At 35.2% G+C, this 15,779-nt stretch overlaps 1 protein-coding gene across 1 annotated transcript; it reads right to left on the minus strand.

Annotated features, from left to right (window-relative positions):
• Positions 1-12,659: 12,659 nt before the first annotated feature.
• On the minus strand, positions 12,660-14,574 carry LOC107467395 (3-ketoacyl-CoA synthase 6). The gene has a single exon (XM_016086478.3). The coding sequence runs from the start codon at positions 14,507-14,509 to the stop codon at positions 13,019-13,021; it is 1,491 nt and encodes a 496-aa protein (XP_015941964.1). The 5' UTR covers positions 14,510-14,574; the 3' UTR covers positions 12,660-13,018.
• Between the last annotated feature and the right edge of the window lie 1,205 nt (positions 14,575-15,779).

The raw sequence follows: 15,779 nt of genomic DNA on the forward strand, positions 1-15,779 counted from the left end.
CTTCTAATAATAAGAGGACATACATAGGAGCCTAGTTTAGTAGCTAGGGTTGCAAGTTCTAAGGAAATTAAATTGATAAAGATGGAAAGCCGTAATGATGGAAGCTAATTTGTCTCTCAATATAATGATGAAGAGATGCAATACAAAATTTGGAGGCTACTAATGAGTGATGAAACTGGGCCACGCACACTATGATATACATACAAATTAACATGAAAACAAAGAAGCGGAAGAATATATTTAATTACCTCGTGCTACATACAACTCATAGTTTTATTGATCAAACAAGTCATGAAATTAACATTAGAAGTGATCCTACCTACCCATATTTATTTGGGATGGTGGATCTGATGATCATATATATGCAGAGTAGAGCAGGCAGATCCACTCCCTAATACTAGATTTTAACCAAAAATATCGATTTGTTCCTTGGAATTCAAAGAAATTAAAAAATTAATGTGTATCACCAGATTGGGAACTATACTTTAGAAAATAATGAAACTTAAAAAAAAAAAGAAACAAGATAGTATAGCAGATGAATAATGCCTTTAGAAAGCATTATTAGGATGTGGCAGCTAATTTTTGGGTAGCAATTGGCATCCATAAATGTTGGACGCGAACGAAAGAGAATAACGATCAATAAGATATTAGATATATAATTAAATTAACTTGCACACGCAGTTTTAATTAGAGATTGGATTAGTCAACCTTAGCTTGTTCATGAGTAGTTTTGTAAAGTTTTGAGAAAACCTAATAATCTTTAGTAGATTATACCAAACCAAATAGAGTTAAATCAGGAAATTAATTAATAATCTGCAGGTGTTTCTGAAAGTTTACTATTAATATGAAATAATATGTTTTTAAAGTAAGTAATTGTTATAAAGAAGAACGTTGGCTGTGTATGGAAAGAATAATGATTAATAATAATTTTAATTGTGTGTTTTGTTTGGTATATAGAGCACACAGAAAAACAGATAAATTTGTGATATGAGAGATGTTGAGTTTTATTGTGGAGTTGTGTCAGGTGCTTTTTTACTTCATAGGGGACTTCAATAAAATAATGCAAGTAAAAGAAAGGAAATGAACGAGTAAGCTACCGGTGTACGCGGAAGAGCTTAAATTTTGGGTACAGGATATGTAGCTGATGGATTTTCCTCTTAATGATTGTAAGTTCACATAGTTAAAGGATCGACAATATATTCACATTGATAGAGTCTTGGTCAGTGTAGATTGGATTAAAACATTTCCGGATACTCGCCTGAGAGGTGGATCTCGAGTGCTATCGGATCACTGTCCGTTGATTGTGAAAGATATAAGCTAAGGGTGAGGGGAGGCCCAAAACTGTTTAGAAGTTTAGATGCATGATTCACACATGAGAGTTTTCTGAGTATGGTGAAAGAGGAATGGAAAAACTTAGGAGATGTTCAATTCACTAGCAAGTTGAAGGTGCTGACGATACCTTTAAAAAGATGGCATAAAGACAACTTCGGTGACATGAATAATATAATAAAGAGATTTGAGGATGAGATAAAAAAGATTGATGATATAATAAGTGATGACACATATGACGGTACGATGGAAGCTAGACATAAGGCCTTGGTGAGATGCTGTGAGAAATAGTATATTTGAAAGAAAATTCATTAGAAGCAGATGTCTCGATCTCGGTATGCAAGGGATATGGATGAGAATACTAGATATTTTCATCAAGTAGCATCGGCTAGAATGAAGGAGGAACAATAGAATTGATGCGCTTTTTACTGCATGGGAGGTTGGTACGGAATCAGTCTAGAATAAAAGGTTGCGATTAGAGAGTTTTATAAATATTTATATCGCCAAAAATATGCTTCATTAATTGGAGTTCGAGAAGGAGTAGTGATAAAGATAGATGGAGAAGAGGTTACATCATTAGAAGTAATGCCCTCTGTTGAGAAAATTAAAGAGATTGTTTGGGATTGTGAGTCAATTAAAACTTCAGGTAATGACGGGTATAACAGGAACTTTATTAAGAAGTGTTAGGATGAGATTGGTTATAAATTCACTGCCGTTGTATTAGAATTTTTTCAAAGTCCCAAATTACCAACGGACGTGAATATTATTTGGGTGACGCTAGCTCCAAAGTTTGTGGGTGTCAAGGAGGTCAAGAACCTTAAGCCTATTAATATAGTTGGATGTGTGTACAAGGTGATATCGATGGTATTGGTTAGAAGAATGAGTTCAGTGATGCCAAGATTAGTGGGAGAGACACATAATACTTTTACGAAGAGACGGAAAATATACGACGAATCTCTCGTTGCATGTGAAACAGTTCAGTGGCTAAGGATGAGCAAGAAGAAGGCGACGATTATAAGTTAGATTTTCAAAAGACATGTGATAGGATCAGGTGGAGCTTTATGCATATCGTGTTATAAAAGATGGAACTCTATGTCAGTGCTGATTAACGGGTCACCAACCAAACCGTTCAAAATCGAGAGAGGTCTAAGATAAGGAGATTCTCTATCTCCATTTTTGTTTGTTCTTGTAGTTGATGTATTGCATAGGATGGTGGAAGAGGCAGTTAGAAATGGACGTATATCTCCACTGCTAGTTAGGAGGATAACACAGAACTGTCACACCTACAGTTTGCGGATGACACTATTTTGTTTTGCCCACCAAAGAATGAGACAATCTTGAATTATAAGAGGCTCCTATAATGTTTTGAGCTCATGTATGCCCTAAGTATCAACTTTGACAAATCAAATTTAATTTCGGTCAATTGTGAGTCGGAGTGGGTGACGAGTATGTGTGAGTTACTAGGATGTACAGAAGCGGTTCTACCCGTTAGATACTTGAAAATCTCCGTAGAAGCAAATCCTCGACTGGGAAAGACATGAAAATCAATTATAGATAAGGTGGAAGAGAAGTTCAGTCTTTGAAAAGCAAAGGTACTTAAACAAAGTTGAAAAGTTAGTTCTTATCAAGTCTGTGGTTAATAGCTTGCCAGTCTACTATCTTAACTTATATAAGATGCCAAAAGGGGTGACAGAGAAACTGATTGCATTATAAATGAGTTTTTTATGGAGTAAAGAGGATAGAAATAATGGTATGCCTCTCGTTAAATGGGAAATTGTGCATATGCCAAAAAATTAGGGAGTTTGGGAGTGGGGGATGCAATGATTAGAAATACAACACTGCTGTTTAAGTGGTGGTAGCATTTTTTAAAGGAGGTCCGTTGTAAAAGAAAATTGTATGTTCTTGTAATGGTTTAAATCCAAATATAATATTATCAAATCAGTCACTATCTTCAAGAGGTAGGTAGTCTGTGAAAAGATATCTATCAATTGAATTTCAAGGAGCAACACATGAAAGACAAGATGATTAGTGGGCTATCTATGAAAATAGGAGATGGGAGGAGAACTCATTTTTTGGAAGATAATTGGTTGCAAGGTGGACTCTTGAAAGAAAACTTTTCGAGGCATTTCTCTATTTCAAACCAGTAAGGATCTGTTATAGAGAATTGTGGATTTTGGGATAGGTTAGAGTGGATATGAAATTTCCATTGGAGGAGAAAATTGTTTCGATGGGAGTTGGCACTTGTCAACCAAATCCATAAAAGGTTAAGACCAGTTAAATTATCACCTAGTAGAGAGGATAGAGTGGTGTGAAAATTTGATTAAAAAAAAGGTATTTTTTCTACTAACTACTCTTTTGTGCAGGTGTTGCAGACAAAAACTACTTCAGAAAAAGTCACAAGTTACAGTTTCATTAGTTCAATTTGGAGAGACTTGGTTCCGCCAAGAATTGAGCTCTTTGTATGGTTTATTTTAGTGGGAAGAGTGAATACCAAAGAAAGATTGAGTAGATTAGGTGTCATTCATCAAAGTGATAATATTTGTGTTCTGTGTAAAAAATATGTAGAATTTATTCATCACTTATTTTTTTTGCTATGAGTTTACTTGGCAGATGTGATGTGCTTGGTTGACATACTTTGGTAGAACTTAGACTGTTTCAGATACAGTCAAATAACTGTTTGAGAGTTGGATAGGAGAATCTGATAGAAAAGTTGAGCAGGATGTGGTTGGTTGGATTATTTATAGTAATTTAGAATATTTAGATGAAACGAAATGCAAGAATATTTAGAAATGAAGTAGCTAGCACTAAAGATATTAAAGTGAAGTCGTTGTTGAGCTATAAAGAATGATCTGGTGCTTATTCATGTGATTGTTAATAATAATGGCAGAGATGACAATAAATTAGTAGCTTGTGTTTTTTTGCTTTTGCTTTGTTTGTTTGTATCTTATTTTACTGTATCGCTCCATTTTAGTGTGTTGAAGTATTCTTTGTTTAGAAAAAAAATTAATTTATTTTAAATTTTAAATCAAAACTCTTCTATAAAAATAAGATTAAAAAGTTAATTTAACAATACAAAAATTAAATAATATTAACTAATTAAAAAATACCTCTCTGTATTTAACTAATTAAAACATTGTTCTTGTTCACTTTAAACCCATCAACAATAACATCCAGACATAATCAAAAGTTGTCTAGGGAAATCACATGACGTGTTTTCGGTATTTTTTTTCTTTTGTTTTTCTAGAAGTTATTAACACTTTTAAATAATAAAATTATTTGCATTAATTACTAGATAAAAGTTATATGATACAAACATATTTCAATTCTTGCAGAGTAAAAAGATAATAAATATTTTCTTAATTAGTTACTAAGTTCTATTATATATTGGTCAAACAATAATTGAGAGATCAAAATACTAGGCAATTTACAACAATTTCTCTTTCAATAGTATGACACCAACATAAGATGTAGTTAGGTATTATATAGTCTTGTACATTAAAACTTTGAATTTTCATAAGCCTTATTAAAATTAATATTTTAAAATATAACTTTATAAAATTCGTAAAAATTATGTTTAACAAATTAAAATAAAAGCAACTTTTAATAAGCATGAATGATAAAATTGACTTTTTTTTTTAAATGTTAGTTAAACCCCGTTATTCATAAAAAAATGACGAAATTGTGTTTGATATATAATTGTTTTTAACATTTAAAATGATTTTGATGTACATAAATATAATAAAGAGTATGAGCAAATATAAATATTCATAAATATAAGATTACATTAGATTTTTGGATTTTGAAAATACAACCAAATTTTAAAAAGTATCTTCATATGAATTTTAATTTCAAAAGCACTTTTAATTTTTCAAATTAAAAACACAAATACATAATAATCCGATTTACTTACCAAATATAAAATAAGAATTTAAGCTATGTAAAACAAAGTTATTTACATTTGAAAGAATTTTTATCTACCCCTAACGATGAATCAACTAAACAAATTTCGGATAATATTCAAAAATATTATTTATATACTAAAATCAGTCACTAAAATCAATCAATAATATATTTGTGTATAAATACATGTGTGGCTTAATTATTTTTAATATGTATTTGTATTCCAATATATATTTTATACTAATAACGGACTTTGGTGTACACGTGGCATAATCCAATAGAATATGATTCTCATTTATGTCCTGAACTAATAACTGCACCCGAAGGCGATGGGCATGGTTTCGGGTTAAATACACCTATTTTCTGATGAATCATAAATCAAAATCAACTAGTAAGTCAAATAAGTGTTGATCATGGAGCTAGCTAGTTAAATAATTGATGATGCATAGAATAGTATTGCTGTTCAATCAATCACATTCTGAAATAAATAGGTAGATTATCGTTGCTTAGTCACATAATAATAATAATATTCCAGAAAAAGGAAAATAAAGGGAAAATGCGTAACCTACTAAAGCGGCATTAATGTAGATGAAGCAAAAACAATACACATCTACGTGATTTCAAAAGGGGTTTGCTTTGTATAGATATTGATATTGATTCGTTACGTTCCCCCTCATTGTGAGAGTTGGCAGTTCACACTACTCATGGTCATGGCCTCTCAGTCACAATCTAGAACGAACTAACAAGTTGTATTAATTTCGATCATGTTCGTTTTCGCTTTCTTCTATTGTTTCTCTTGTTAGCCGACTTAGTAGCCCGCGTTTGCCATAATCTTTTATGAGTCTTGAAAAGTTTGGTACTCACTTTCACCATCCCCCTACTACTACTACTCTTTTTTGGCACATAACTTACCCATGTTTATTTTATCTTCATCATATATAGTTATTTACCTTAGCTTCTGTCAAAAACAGAGGGACATGGTGTAAAACAGGGGATATAGTATTGTTCAATGTCCATCCAACTCTAATTAAAGTCATGCATTCTTTTTTGCTTCTTTAAATAGTGTTTCTATCAAAAACAGTGATAGCTTATTGTACATCAAAACCCAAAGACTTAGAGGCTCTTAACTTTTCAAAGTTTTTTTTTTTCTTTTAAGAATTATTTTTTAAAAATCAGTAGCTTGGTAAATAAAAAAAAAAAATAATACAGAAATATTAGATAAATAACTTTTTTTTAATCAAATACAACCAAGTCAAATTTATATAACGCGTTTAAATTATTATTCTCGTTCTTCTTCCTCTTTCATTATCGTCTCCTCATCTTCCTTCTTCTTCTTCTCTCATTTTATTTTTTTCTTCTTCTCCTTCTTCATTCTTCTCCTCCTCCTCTTTTATTATCATCGTCTCCATCATCATCATCATCATTTTTTTTTCTTCGTTCCATATCACACAATTAGTTTAACAATAACAAAAATGACACATAAATTTTCGATTAATGACATAAGAAGTCTGTTAAAAATGACATTAAATTTTTTGTTAAATGACATGAGAAATCTTAAAAAAAATCAGAGATTCAAAATCTTAACTCGCTCAACCAACAAAATATATTCAAATATATTTTAGAACAAAAAAATACAATAATTTATTACAAATGATACAGGGATAGTTAGACCTCTCATATATATGAGTTTAATACTACTCAATTAATTTAATAATAAAAAAAATTGGCTAAAAAAATTTTTTATATTGCGGTTAAAAAATTTTGGTATCAAAATTAAAAACTTCTTATACCACACTTAAAAATTTTCAGTGTTAATTTTTTAATAAATTCTACAAAATTTAAACTTTTCTTTTTGTTCTTCTCCTTCATCATCATCATGTTCTTCTTCTTTTTCTTCTTGTTTCACTCTCTTAACAAGAACTTGTGTCATGATTAAGAAATTTTGGTGTCAAAATTAAAAATTTTTTTGTGTCATGGTTAAAAGTTTCGATGCTATTTCTAATAAATTATGTACAATTCAAAATTCTCCATCTTCTTATTTCATCTTCTTATTTCATCTTCTTAATAAGAATCTAAAACTTCATATGCTACCGTTAAAAAATTTTGGTGCTACTTTTTTAGATAAATACTGCAGAATTCAAAATTTTTATCATCATCTTTTTCTTTTTCTTTTTATTTCACCTACTTATAATTTTTCTTATTCTATTCTCTTAAAATATAAAAACAAGAAAAAGAGAAAAAAATTAAATCAAAAAAAAAAGAAAAAATACTACAATAACCAAAAAGAGGAGGAGGAGAAGAAGAAATAAAAAAATATATATAGTAGCAACAAAAGAACAACGACGAGAAAGAAACACAAAAAAAAAGAATGAATGCAAAGAAAAAAGTGCGTGATTTATTCGGATTTTTTTATTTAAATTAAATAAATATAAAAATTACGAAAATAAATAAAGGGCGAGGTATTTATAAAAATGTATCATGGGACACATCTCGGATGCTGAGGGGGTAACCCAAAAATGAGCATATCTCAGGGTCTAATACCCTGTATTATGATTGGATGACACCGAGTCACATCCTGGGTACACCCAAGATATGTATAAGTATAGAAATCTGATACTGAGCATCCAAGATATGAGCATTACGTGAAGGGGGTCTCAGCACCTGAGATATGTACAATCGTCGTGATTGTGGTCTCAGCATCCAAGATAAACTCGCATGCGTATATAATGTCACAGCATCTGAGATTACTGTGCATAACCACTTTTTTTCATTTTTGTGACCTTCTAAATGCTTGAGTTTAGGTTCCTTAAAAAAATATGGCCTCCCAACAATATGTCCGCAAAGGAGACATCAACAGACTGAATGCTAATTGGCACGTAGCTGGAGTTTTAGACTTTGAGGTTAGTAGTTTAACATTTTTTAGGAAATAATAAGTTTAGATATTTACTCTTTCGTAACTTAGTTAATGGGGTAGGTATAGTGAGTAGACTAAGTTAGAAGATCAATATTAATTTTGTTGGTATATCTAGTATGGTTTTATACTTTGTATAATTAATTGTAATTACTTAAGTTAAGTAAATAAAATAGATAACTAATTGTGAGTTAAGTTAAATAAATAAAATAATTAACTCTCATTTAACATGTTAGTCCAATAAATAGATATCTGTTGTATTTAATATAAATATTTATCTAGGTGGTTTATAAGTTTTAGCAATGTTTAGCAACAAGTAATGGATAGTTTAGACGAGATTAATATGCGCGAGTAAATGTTTTGGAAATTGCAGAGACCACGGATACTATTGCCACGCCGTGTGACCCTGGGTCTCCCACCGCTGGTCATCCTGTTGTCCTATATTAGGGAGGTTGGATTTGGGCATGTAGTAGAGTTGAAGGATTTCATTTTTGATAATTCCTTGATCTCTGTATTTGTCGAGCAGTGGAGGCTCGAGACCCATACGTTCCACCTTCTATGGGGTGTGGCCAGCATTACACTCTAGGATGTTGCCTACCACATTAGTCTACGCACTGGTCGAGAGCCAATTGGGAGTTGTACCAAAGACTTCCAGCGATGGCATGGACACCCCACGTGGGAGTGATTGAGAATTTATTTGACGACAGGCCGCCACCACAACCCGAGGGAGGGAAGCAGGTTTTCAGGGTGAGGATGACCTGGCTCAAGGACAGGGTGCACACATTCCTACACTTGTCCCTTTGAGATGGTTGCCGCTGCTGGAGGATTTTAATCGTTGCAGCCAGTTGTCATGGGAGTCTGCACTGCTCTGTCATACGTACCACTCATTGTGCACCGTGGTAGGGTGTGATGCGACTAACATTGCAGGGTGTATGTCGCTTCTTATCTCATGGATCTACCATAGATTTCTATATTTTAGTCCGGCAGAATACGACGTCATCAAGTCCCCACTTGTTTCTAGGTATGTATATATTGTAAATAATTTTTAACTTACCAGGTAGTAGACATTGAACACGTATTATGTTATGGAATATAATTAATTAAATTATGTTCAACTATCTTTATTTTGCGTAGGTTGGCAGGACTAGGGTAGCAAAGTAGAGATTATCATGATGGCAGGATCCACCAACAACCACGTCACGGGCTGCAGTATACAACTCCATCACATGTTGCGGCATTAACCGTGCATGTACGTCGAACATTACCCTCACATGTTGATCCCCATCAATCCAAAATTACTGATTGGTAAATCCACCATTCGGAAGTGCCCGCAGAAATATATATGCAACCCGCCCAACCTCCTTCGTATCTAGTATCTACTCTCCCCATATTGTTCAGCATGAATGTCTTTAGCGCATCCAAGCTATCAACTCGGTTAGTGCATAACATGACAGTCTTATCAGACTCAAAAATTACTCATTCATCACTATGTCTAACTATCCCATTGGGATAAACCACAACAAAGAAGAATTGATTATTCTCCATCAGAACAAAACAAAAAGAAGAGAAAGAAAAAATTATTTTGTGAATTGTACGAGGGGAGTTATTGGGATGGACTCTATAAATGACTTATTCTCCAACATATCTTGGGTGTAAAGACATCTAAACTATAATACACATATCTCGGGTGCTGAGACCCTAATTAAATTCTTGACTATATCTCGGATGCTGAGAAAAAAATTAGGGAGTTGTACATATCTCGAGTGCTGAGACCCCCTTCACGTAATGCGCATATTTCGGGTGCTCAGTATTTGATTTCTATACTTATAAATATCTCGGGTACACCCACAATGTGACTCGGCATCATCCGGTCATAGCACGGGGTCTCAGACACCAAAATATACTCATTTTTTATTACTCCCTCAGCGTCCGAGATATGTCCCATGGTGCATTTTTATAAATATCTCACGCTTTATTTATTTTTGTAATTTTTATATTTATTTAATTTAAATAAAAAAATCTTATTTATACGCATGTTGTGTGAGTGATTTTGTTATATTTAGGTCAATTGGTTGGACTTAATTGATGAAAATATTGAAATGTGTAGTGGAACAAATAACAATAATATTATTGTTTTAATCAAAATAAAAAAGATTTTGCACACCACTTTCAAACGAATATAATTTTCATTTTGCTATAAAGACAATGAAAAATCTAAACAATATGAACAATGGGTTCTAAATTTGGCCCAATATAAGAAGAAAAAAAAGTTAGAAAACTCCCCAAATTACCTAAGTAAAAAAATCCAAACAGTTATTTCAAAAAAATAATCATCCCAACCCTACTTTACCAAAGGAATTCACCCAAACACCCTCTTCCCCCCAAACCGTCTGTCACCCCACTGTCACCAATTATCTCACCCCTCCGATATTAGAAACTCCTTCACCAACCATCATCGTCCACCCCTGTAGCCCCTCCCCATTACCGTCACGGGATCGTCATCAAACAACCATCCACGTAGTTATTAAAATAATCATCCGGCTACCTAGTGAAATGAACATCCAACATTTGTTAATTGTATATATTTTAAACTGAATCGAACAAAATAACCATCCAATTAAGAATTAAAATAACCATCTACATCCAGCGCATTTGCGGGGTGGAGAGAATCGACAGTGACACATGGAGGCAGGGGAGGAGATCCGGCAACGGAGCGGCCACGCAACGACAACTTTTGGCTAGGCGAGATTGCAAATCTGCTCCGTAGGCTTCGAACTCGAATGCACAGTGGCCAGAGATGGAAGAGGAGGAGGACTCGAATCCGTGGGAGGAAGGACGGTGTCGATGAGGTGCGGCATAGCAGCAACAATAGCGCGACGGAGAGGACAGATGACGGGGATAACGTGCATCTCGAACTGCGCGATGGGAGGTGGCGGCCTGCGGTGGGGCCTACACAGCCGGCAGCGGGTGGGCAACGGTAACGAGGACGCATGGGGCTACTGCGGCGCGATCTCCCATTGCTACGGCGCGCAAGTGGAACGCGGAGAGACTGGGCATCGTCGGCAGGAGGCTGGGCGGTATTAGCTGGGCAGTGTCAGACCGAACAGCATGGAAGTGCAGCGGAGCCGGGGTGACTTTGCAGACCGATCACAAATGGAGAACGGAAGGTTAGCATGATATTGAGAATAACTGTGCCAATTGTGATTTGGTTTAATTATAAATTCTTATTTTTTAAATTTCAAAATCTTAAATTAAAACTAATTAATTAATAATCTGATTTATTATTTTAATTTTAATTTTAATTTTAATTTTCTTTTTTACGTTATTGTTCACATTATTTAGTATTCTCATTGCCTCCTTATACTTTTCCATATAATTTATATCAGAAATTTTCGTTGTTAGTTTAAAGGATTCAGTCACAATTGTTTTAATATTTTTAATTTTTGGATAGGTAAATTTTTAAAGGATAAGTCTAGGGGCCAGCAGTTTTATTGAATTTTGGCCAGCATGTAACTAGCAGAGAAAGGTGAGCCATTGGATGAAATCTCACACCAATCTCATACCATCAAATCATCATTGATGGCTAGTTGATGGCTAACAATCACAAAAATTGCTGGCCCCTAGCATTGTTCATTTTTAAATTTGATTTACACTAAAATAGTATAAAAAATTAAGTATTAGTACCTCCGCTTTATAGTTGGCCAACACACAAATCTTTAATTATGCAAATTTCCCGAGTCATTATTAAGAATAATATTAGATACTGATGAAGGTGGGAGTATATATGTCATGTCTCCTTGTCTAATTCCTAACATTGTTCGTCGGTTCAAGGATTTGAATAGCAGCAGAAATATATCTACTTGTATACACTTAAAATGCTAAAAAACACCTTTTGATTGTTGAAAAAATACAGAGGTCTATAGTAGTGACAAAACGTAAGAGTAAAATATAGACGTTTAAGTTGGTCCAAATTTCCAATGATTTAAGGATGTATACACTTGGATGTCATAGATATATAATTGGTGGCCTGGAGGGGCCGGGTAGCTAGCTAGCTGCCGATGATCACATATCTTGGCATTTTCTATTACTTAGTGTATATTAATCCTAAATATATATACATATATGTGAATGTGTCAATTTTGTAGTCCCATCACTTGTATTCTGAAATTCACGTTAAAGCATAAATAAATGTTCATGTGATTTTCCCCAATTTTAACCTTTCTCTGGTCCAAAGTATTAATTGGATGATCATGCTCAAATAATCCCCCACGCCCCAATGAAAAAGCTCCAATGATGCATGGACCATGTCAACAAAACCCCATTGGCAACATTGACAAAACCCAGAGTGTAAAACAAAAAAGAACCTTTCAATTTAATGCATACACACAGCACCAAGGCGACAGTGCAATTGAAAACCACCATATCATAAGAAAAGGATAACTTGCCAACTGCATATCTGAATATATATTAGATATTTTATTACGGGTAGGTATTTCTAATTAAAGCAAGTCATGATTACTTTAGTGCACAAACAGGCAATTACTAATTTATTATCACCGGTTTAATAATGTTACACTGATTCGATCTGACGACTAAATTAATTACATACATACATACACTTGAATTACTTCTGACACTTGATGATCAAGTCCTAATTACAAGCTTAGGAAATTGGAGTTGTATTTTGAATCCACAAAGAAGTTGCATGCAAAGTGTCTTGTAAGTTGATTGAAAAATAATACAGCAGTAACAATAATACAAATATGAAAGATAACAAGTATGACAGACAAATCACAGGGCTTACAACATGACTAATTTAATCATCATCTTGATCTTCATCGAAAGAAAGCAAGAAAGCCTGTACGTGTGTAAGAGTCTCTAGAGCTTAACGATCTCAGGAATGTGAACAGGGTAACGATCAATGCAATCAGTCCAAGGTCCATCAATGGGGGTCTTAATGGTCTTGTTACACTTCCACACGGCGCTGTTGCATTTGAACCCACTCCCGAAAGCAATCTGCCACACCCTATCCCCTTTCTTCATCCTCCCTTTCGATTCAATGTAGTTCAGTTCATACCACAGAGAAGAAGACGAAGTGTTGCCGAACCTGTGAAGGGTCATTCTGGAAGCTTCCACGTGCTCCGTCGACAGTTGAAGATTCTTCTGCAACTCGTCGATCACAGCGCGTCCACCCGCGTGGATGCAGAAGTGCTCGAAAGCTTGCTTGAAGTCAGGGATGTATGGCTTCCACTTAGGGTTGAAGATTTTCCTCCCAATCAGTGTCAGAAGGAAGAGAAGCTGCTCCGATGCCGGAAGAACAAGCGGACCCATGGTTGTGATGTTCGACTTCAAAGCTTCCCCTGCAATGGCCATGAGGTCTTTGGACAGCGAAATCCCAACCTTTCCTTCTTTGTCTTCTTCCTCGAACACACAACGGTAGGCTTTGTCATCGGCACCCTTGTGAGTTCTAACCACGTGGACCAATCTGTACTTGGCTCTTCTCCGTTCCGATCTCCGGTTCGACAAGAGGATGGCGGCGCCGCCCATCCTGAACAAGCAGTTCGGAAGAAGCATGGCTCTCTCGTTGCCTTGGTAGTAGTTAGGCGTGATAATCTCAGTGCTGACAACGACGGCGTTGGAATTGGGATGAACCTGAAGAAGATCGCGTGCTAGGTCTATGGAGATGAGACCCGCACTGCAACCCATCCCCGAGAGGTTGAAGCTCTTGATGTTGCTCCTGAGCTTGTACTTGTTGATAACCATGGCGGACAAGGAAGGAGTTGGAGAGAAGAGACTGCAATTCACTATGAGAATGTCGATATCCTTAGGCTTGAGGCCGGTTTTCTTAAACAAAGAGTCCATGGCTGAGAAGATGACAAGCTCGGCCTCGCCGCGAGCGGCCTCCATGGTAGGCTTGGGAGGGATGTAGTGAATGGCAGGAGGAAGACAGGTCTCTTCGCCGAGGCCGGAGCGCTCAAGGATCCTCATCTGGAACTCCACACTCTTGGGGTTGTTCTTGAGGATGAGCCTTGAGTGCTCCATGAAGGTGGCGAAGGGGACCCGGCATGTTACCGGTGGCTTGAAGCAAGCATAGTCAACGAGGTAAATTGTACGTGGCTTTGACATGAAGTAGACGGTGGCAACGAAGATGATGAGGAAAGCGGAGCAGAGGATCTGAACGAGGTTGAAGTGCAGGGAATTCCAGAGATTAAGGATCTCTTGGGGGCCTAAGCGTAGAATCTCAATGGAGACTCCCAGCATGATTGGAACGAGGGTGAGTGTGATAATGTGGTTAACAAGGTATTGGTATCCAAGCTTGACATACTTGAGCTTCACGGAGTTGGAGAAATCCGGCAACATGGGAGGCATGTTGATTATTTGAGAAGATGGAAGACAATGTGAGTTGTGAATTGTGATTGATGGAGAGCGTGTAGGAGTGGGAGGTGAGGTTATAAAGGCAAAGGGGGTCTCCATGGGGTGGCAGATGAGTCGATTTAATGTCACACTTCACGTCACTCAACGCTCACTTAACTTGCTATTAATTTTCATAACTGCCCTCTCTTCCTATCTAACCATCGCTAACCTGTACCCTCTTTTATTATTTCCTTACGCTTCTTTCTTTCTAAATTATTACCTCCAAATCAAACGTCACAATGTTAAAACAAAATCATTACATACTTACTCCGATCCTATTGAAATAAAGCATAAATCAAAGTAAAAGGGATCAGACATTGTACTGTATTTCTTTTATTGATTGAAATATCTCGCACATATGGAAATATAATGATTCTCATCTGTATATGAGTTCTAAATCAGATTAAGACCAAGTGGCTAAAGTCCATGTCAACACTAGCATTGACTATTCAGAGTTTGTCAACAATCCATATAGATAGCATTGACTAAATTCATTTATCTATTTAGGCATTGTTCCAGGGGCTGGAAATGAGACTATTTTAGAAAGAGTAGGCGCAAATGTTGATGCTGTATCATGCTATCTGGGAGCAATATAATAATATATGTGTGTTTGTGAACGAATTGAAGGGCATTGATGTGGTGACTTTGTGGAATGTGGATGCCACGCTAAACATTTTTCAGTAATAGATACCTCATTGCAGTTTTCTTCGCAAGAGCTTCAGGTTCAAGGTCTCTCTATTCAAATTTAAAAGTTCGCTCCTACATTTGATTTGTTTGGAACAAATGGTAAATTATGTTATACATATATGATGAAATTATATAAAGTACAAAATTTTATATTATTAATACGTACCCTATATCTCGGCTAAATTAAACGAAAAAACAGTAATATACTAATAATTCGACAACAGAAGAGATAAGGTCGGCTATGCAGAGCATCAGTCAACAATTATCAGCAAACCTACCCTAACAACAACATTCTCAAATTAAACGAGGATCTCGGCCAAACTATAAAACCAACTATCGAACTATTCATCTATAAAAAATGAGCAAATAATAAGGATATACACACAGCTTTACTGCTTATTTTGATTATATTATTATTATATCATTAAGATTCACCTCTGACTTGAATGTCGAAATATCTTTTGCAAGTATTTTTGCTGTGGTGTTCTAACCAAACTGACATATATCTCTTCCAACTAAGCAACACACTGTTCTAAGG

Source organism: Arachis duranensis, chromosome 9 (genome assembly GCF_000817695.3).
Source record: "Arachis duranensis cultivar V14167 chromosome 9, aradu.V14167.gnm2.J7QH, whole genome shotgun sequence".
Taxonomy (NCBI): Eukaryota; Viridiplantae; Streptophyta; class Magnoliopsida; order Fabales; family Fabaceae; genus Arachis; species Arachis duranensis.

Bases quoted from the DNA above. Each gene is read 5' to 3' on its own strand.
- LOC107467395 (XM_016086478.3), bottom strand. From the start codon at position 14,509: ATGCCTCCCATGTTGCCGGATTTCTCCAACTCCGTGAAGCTCAAGTAT.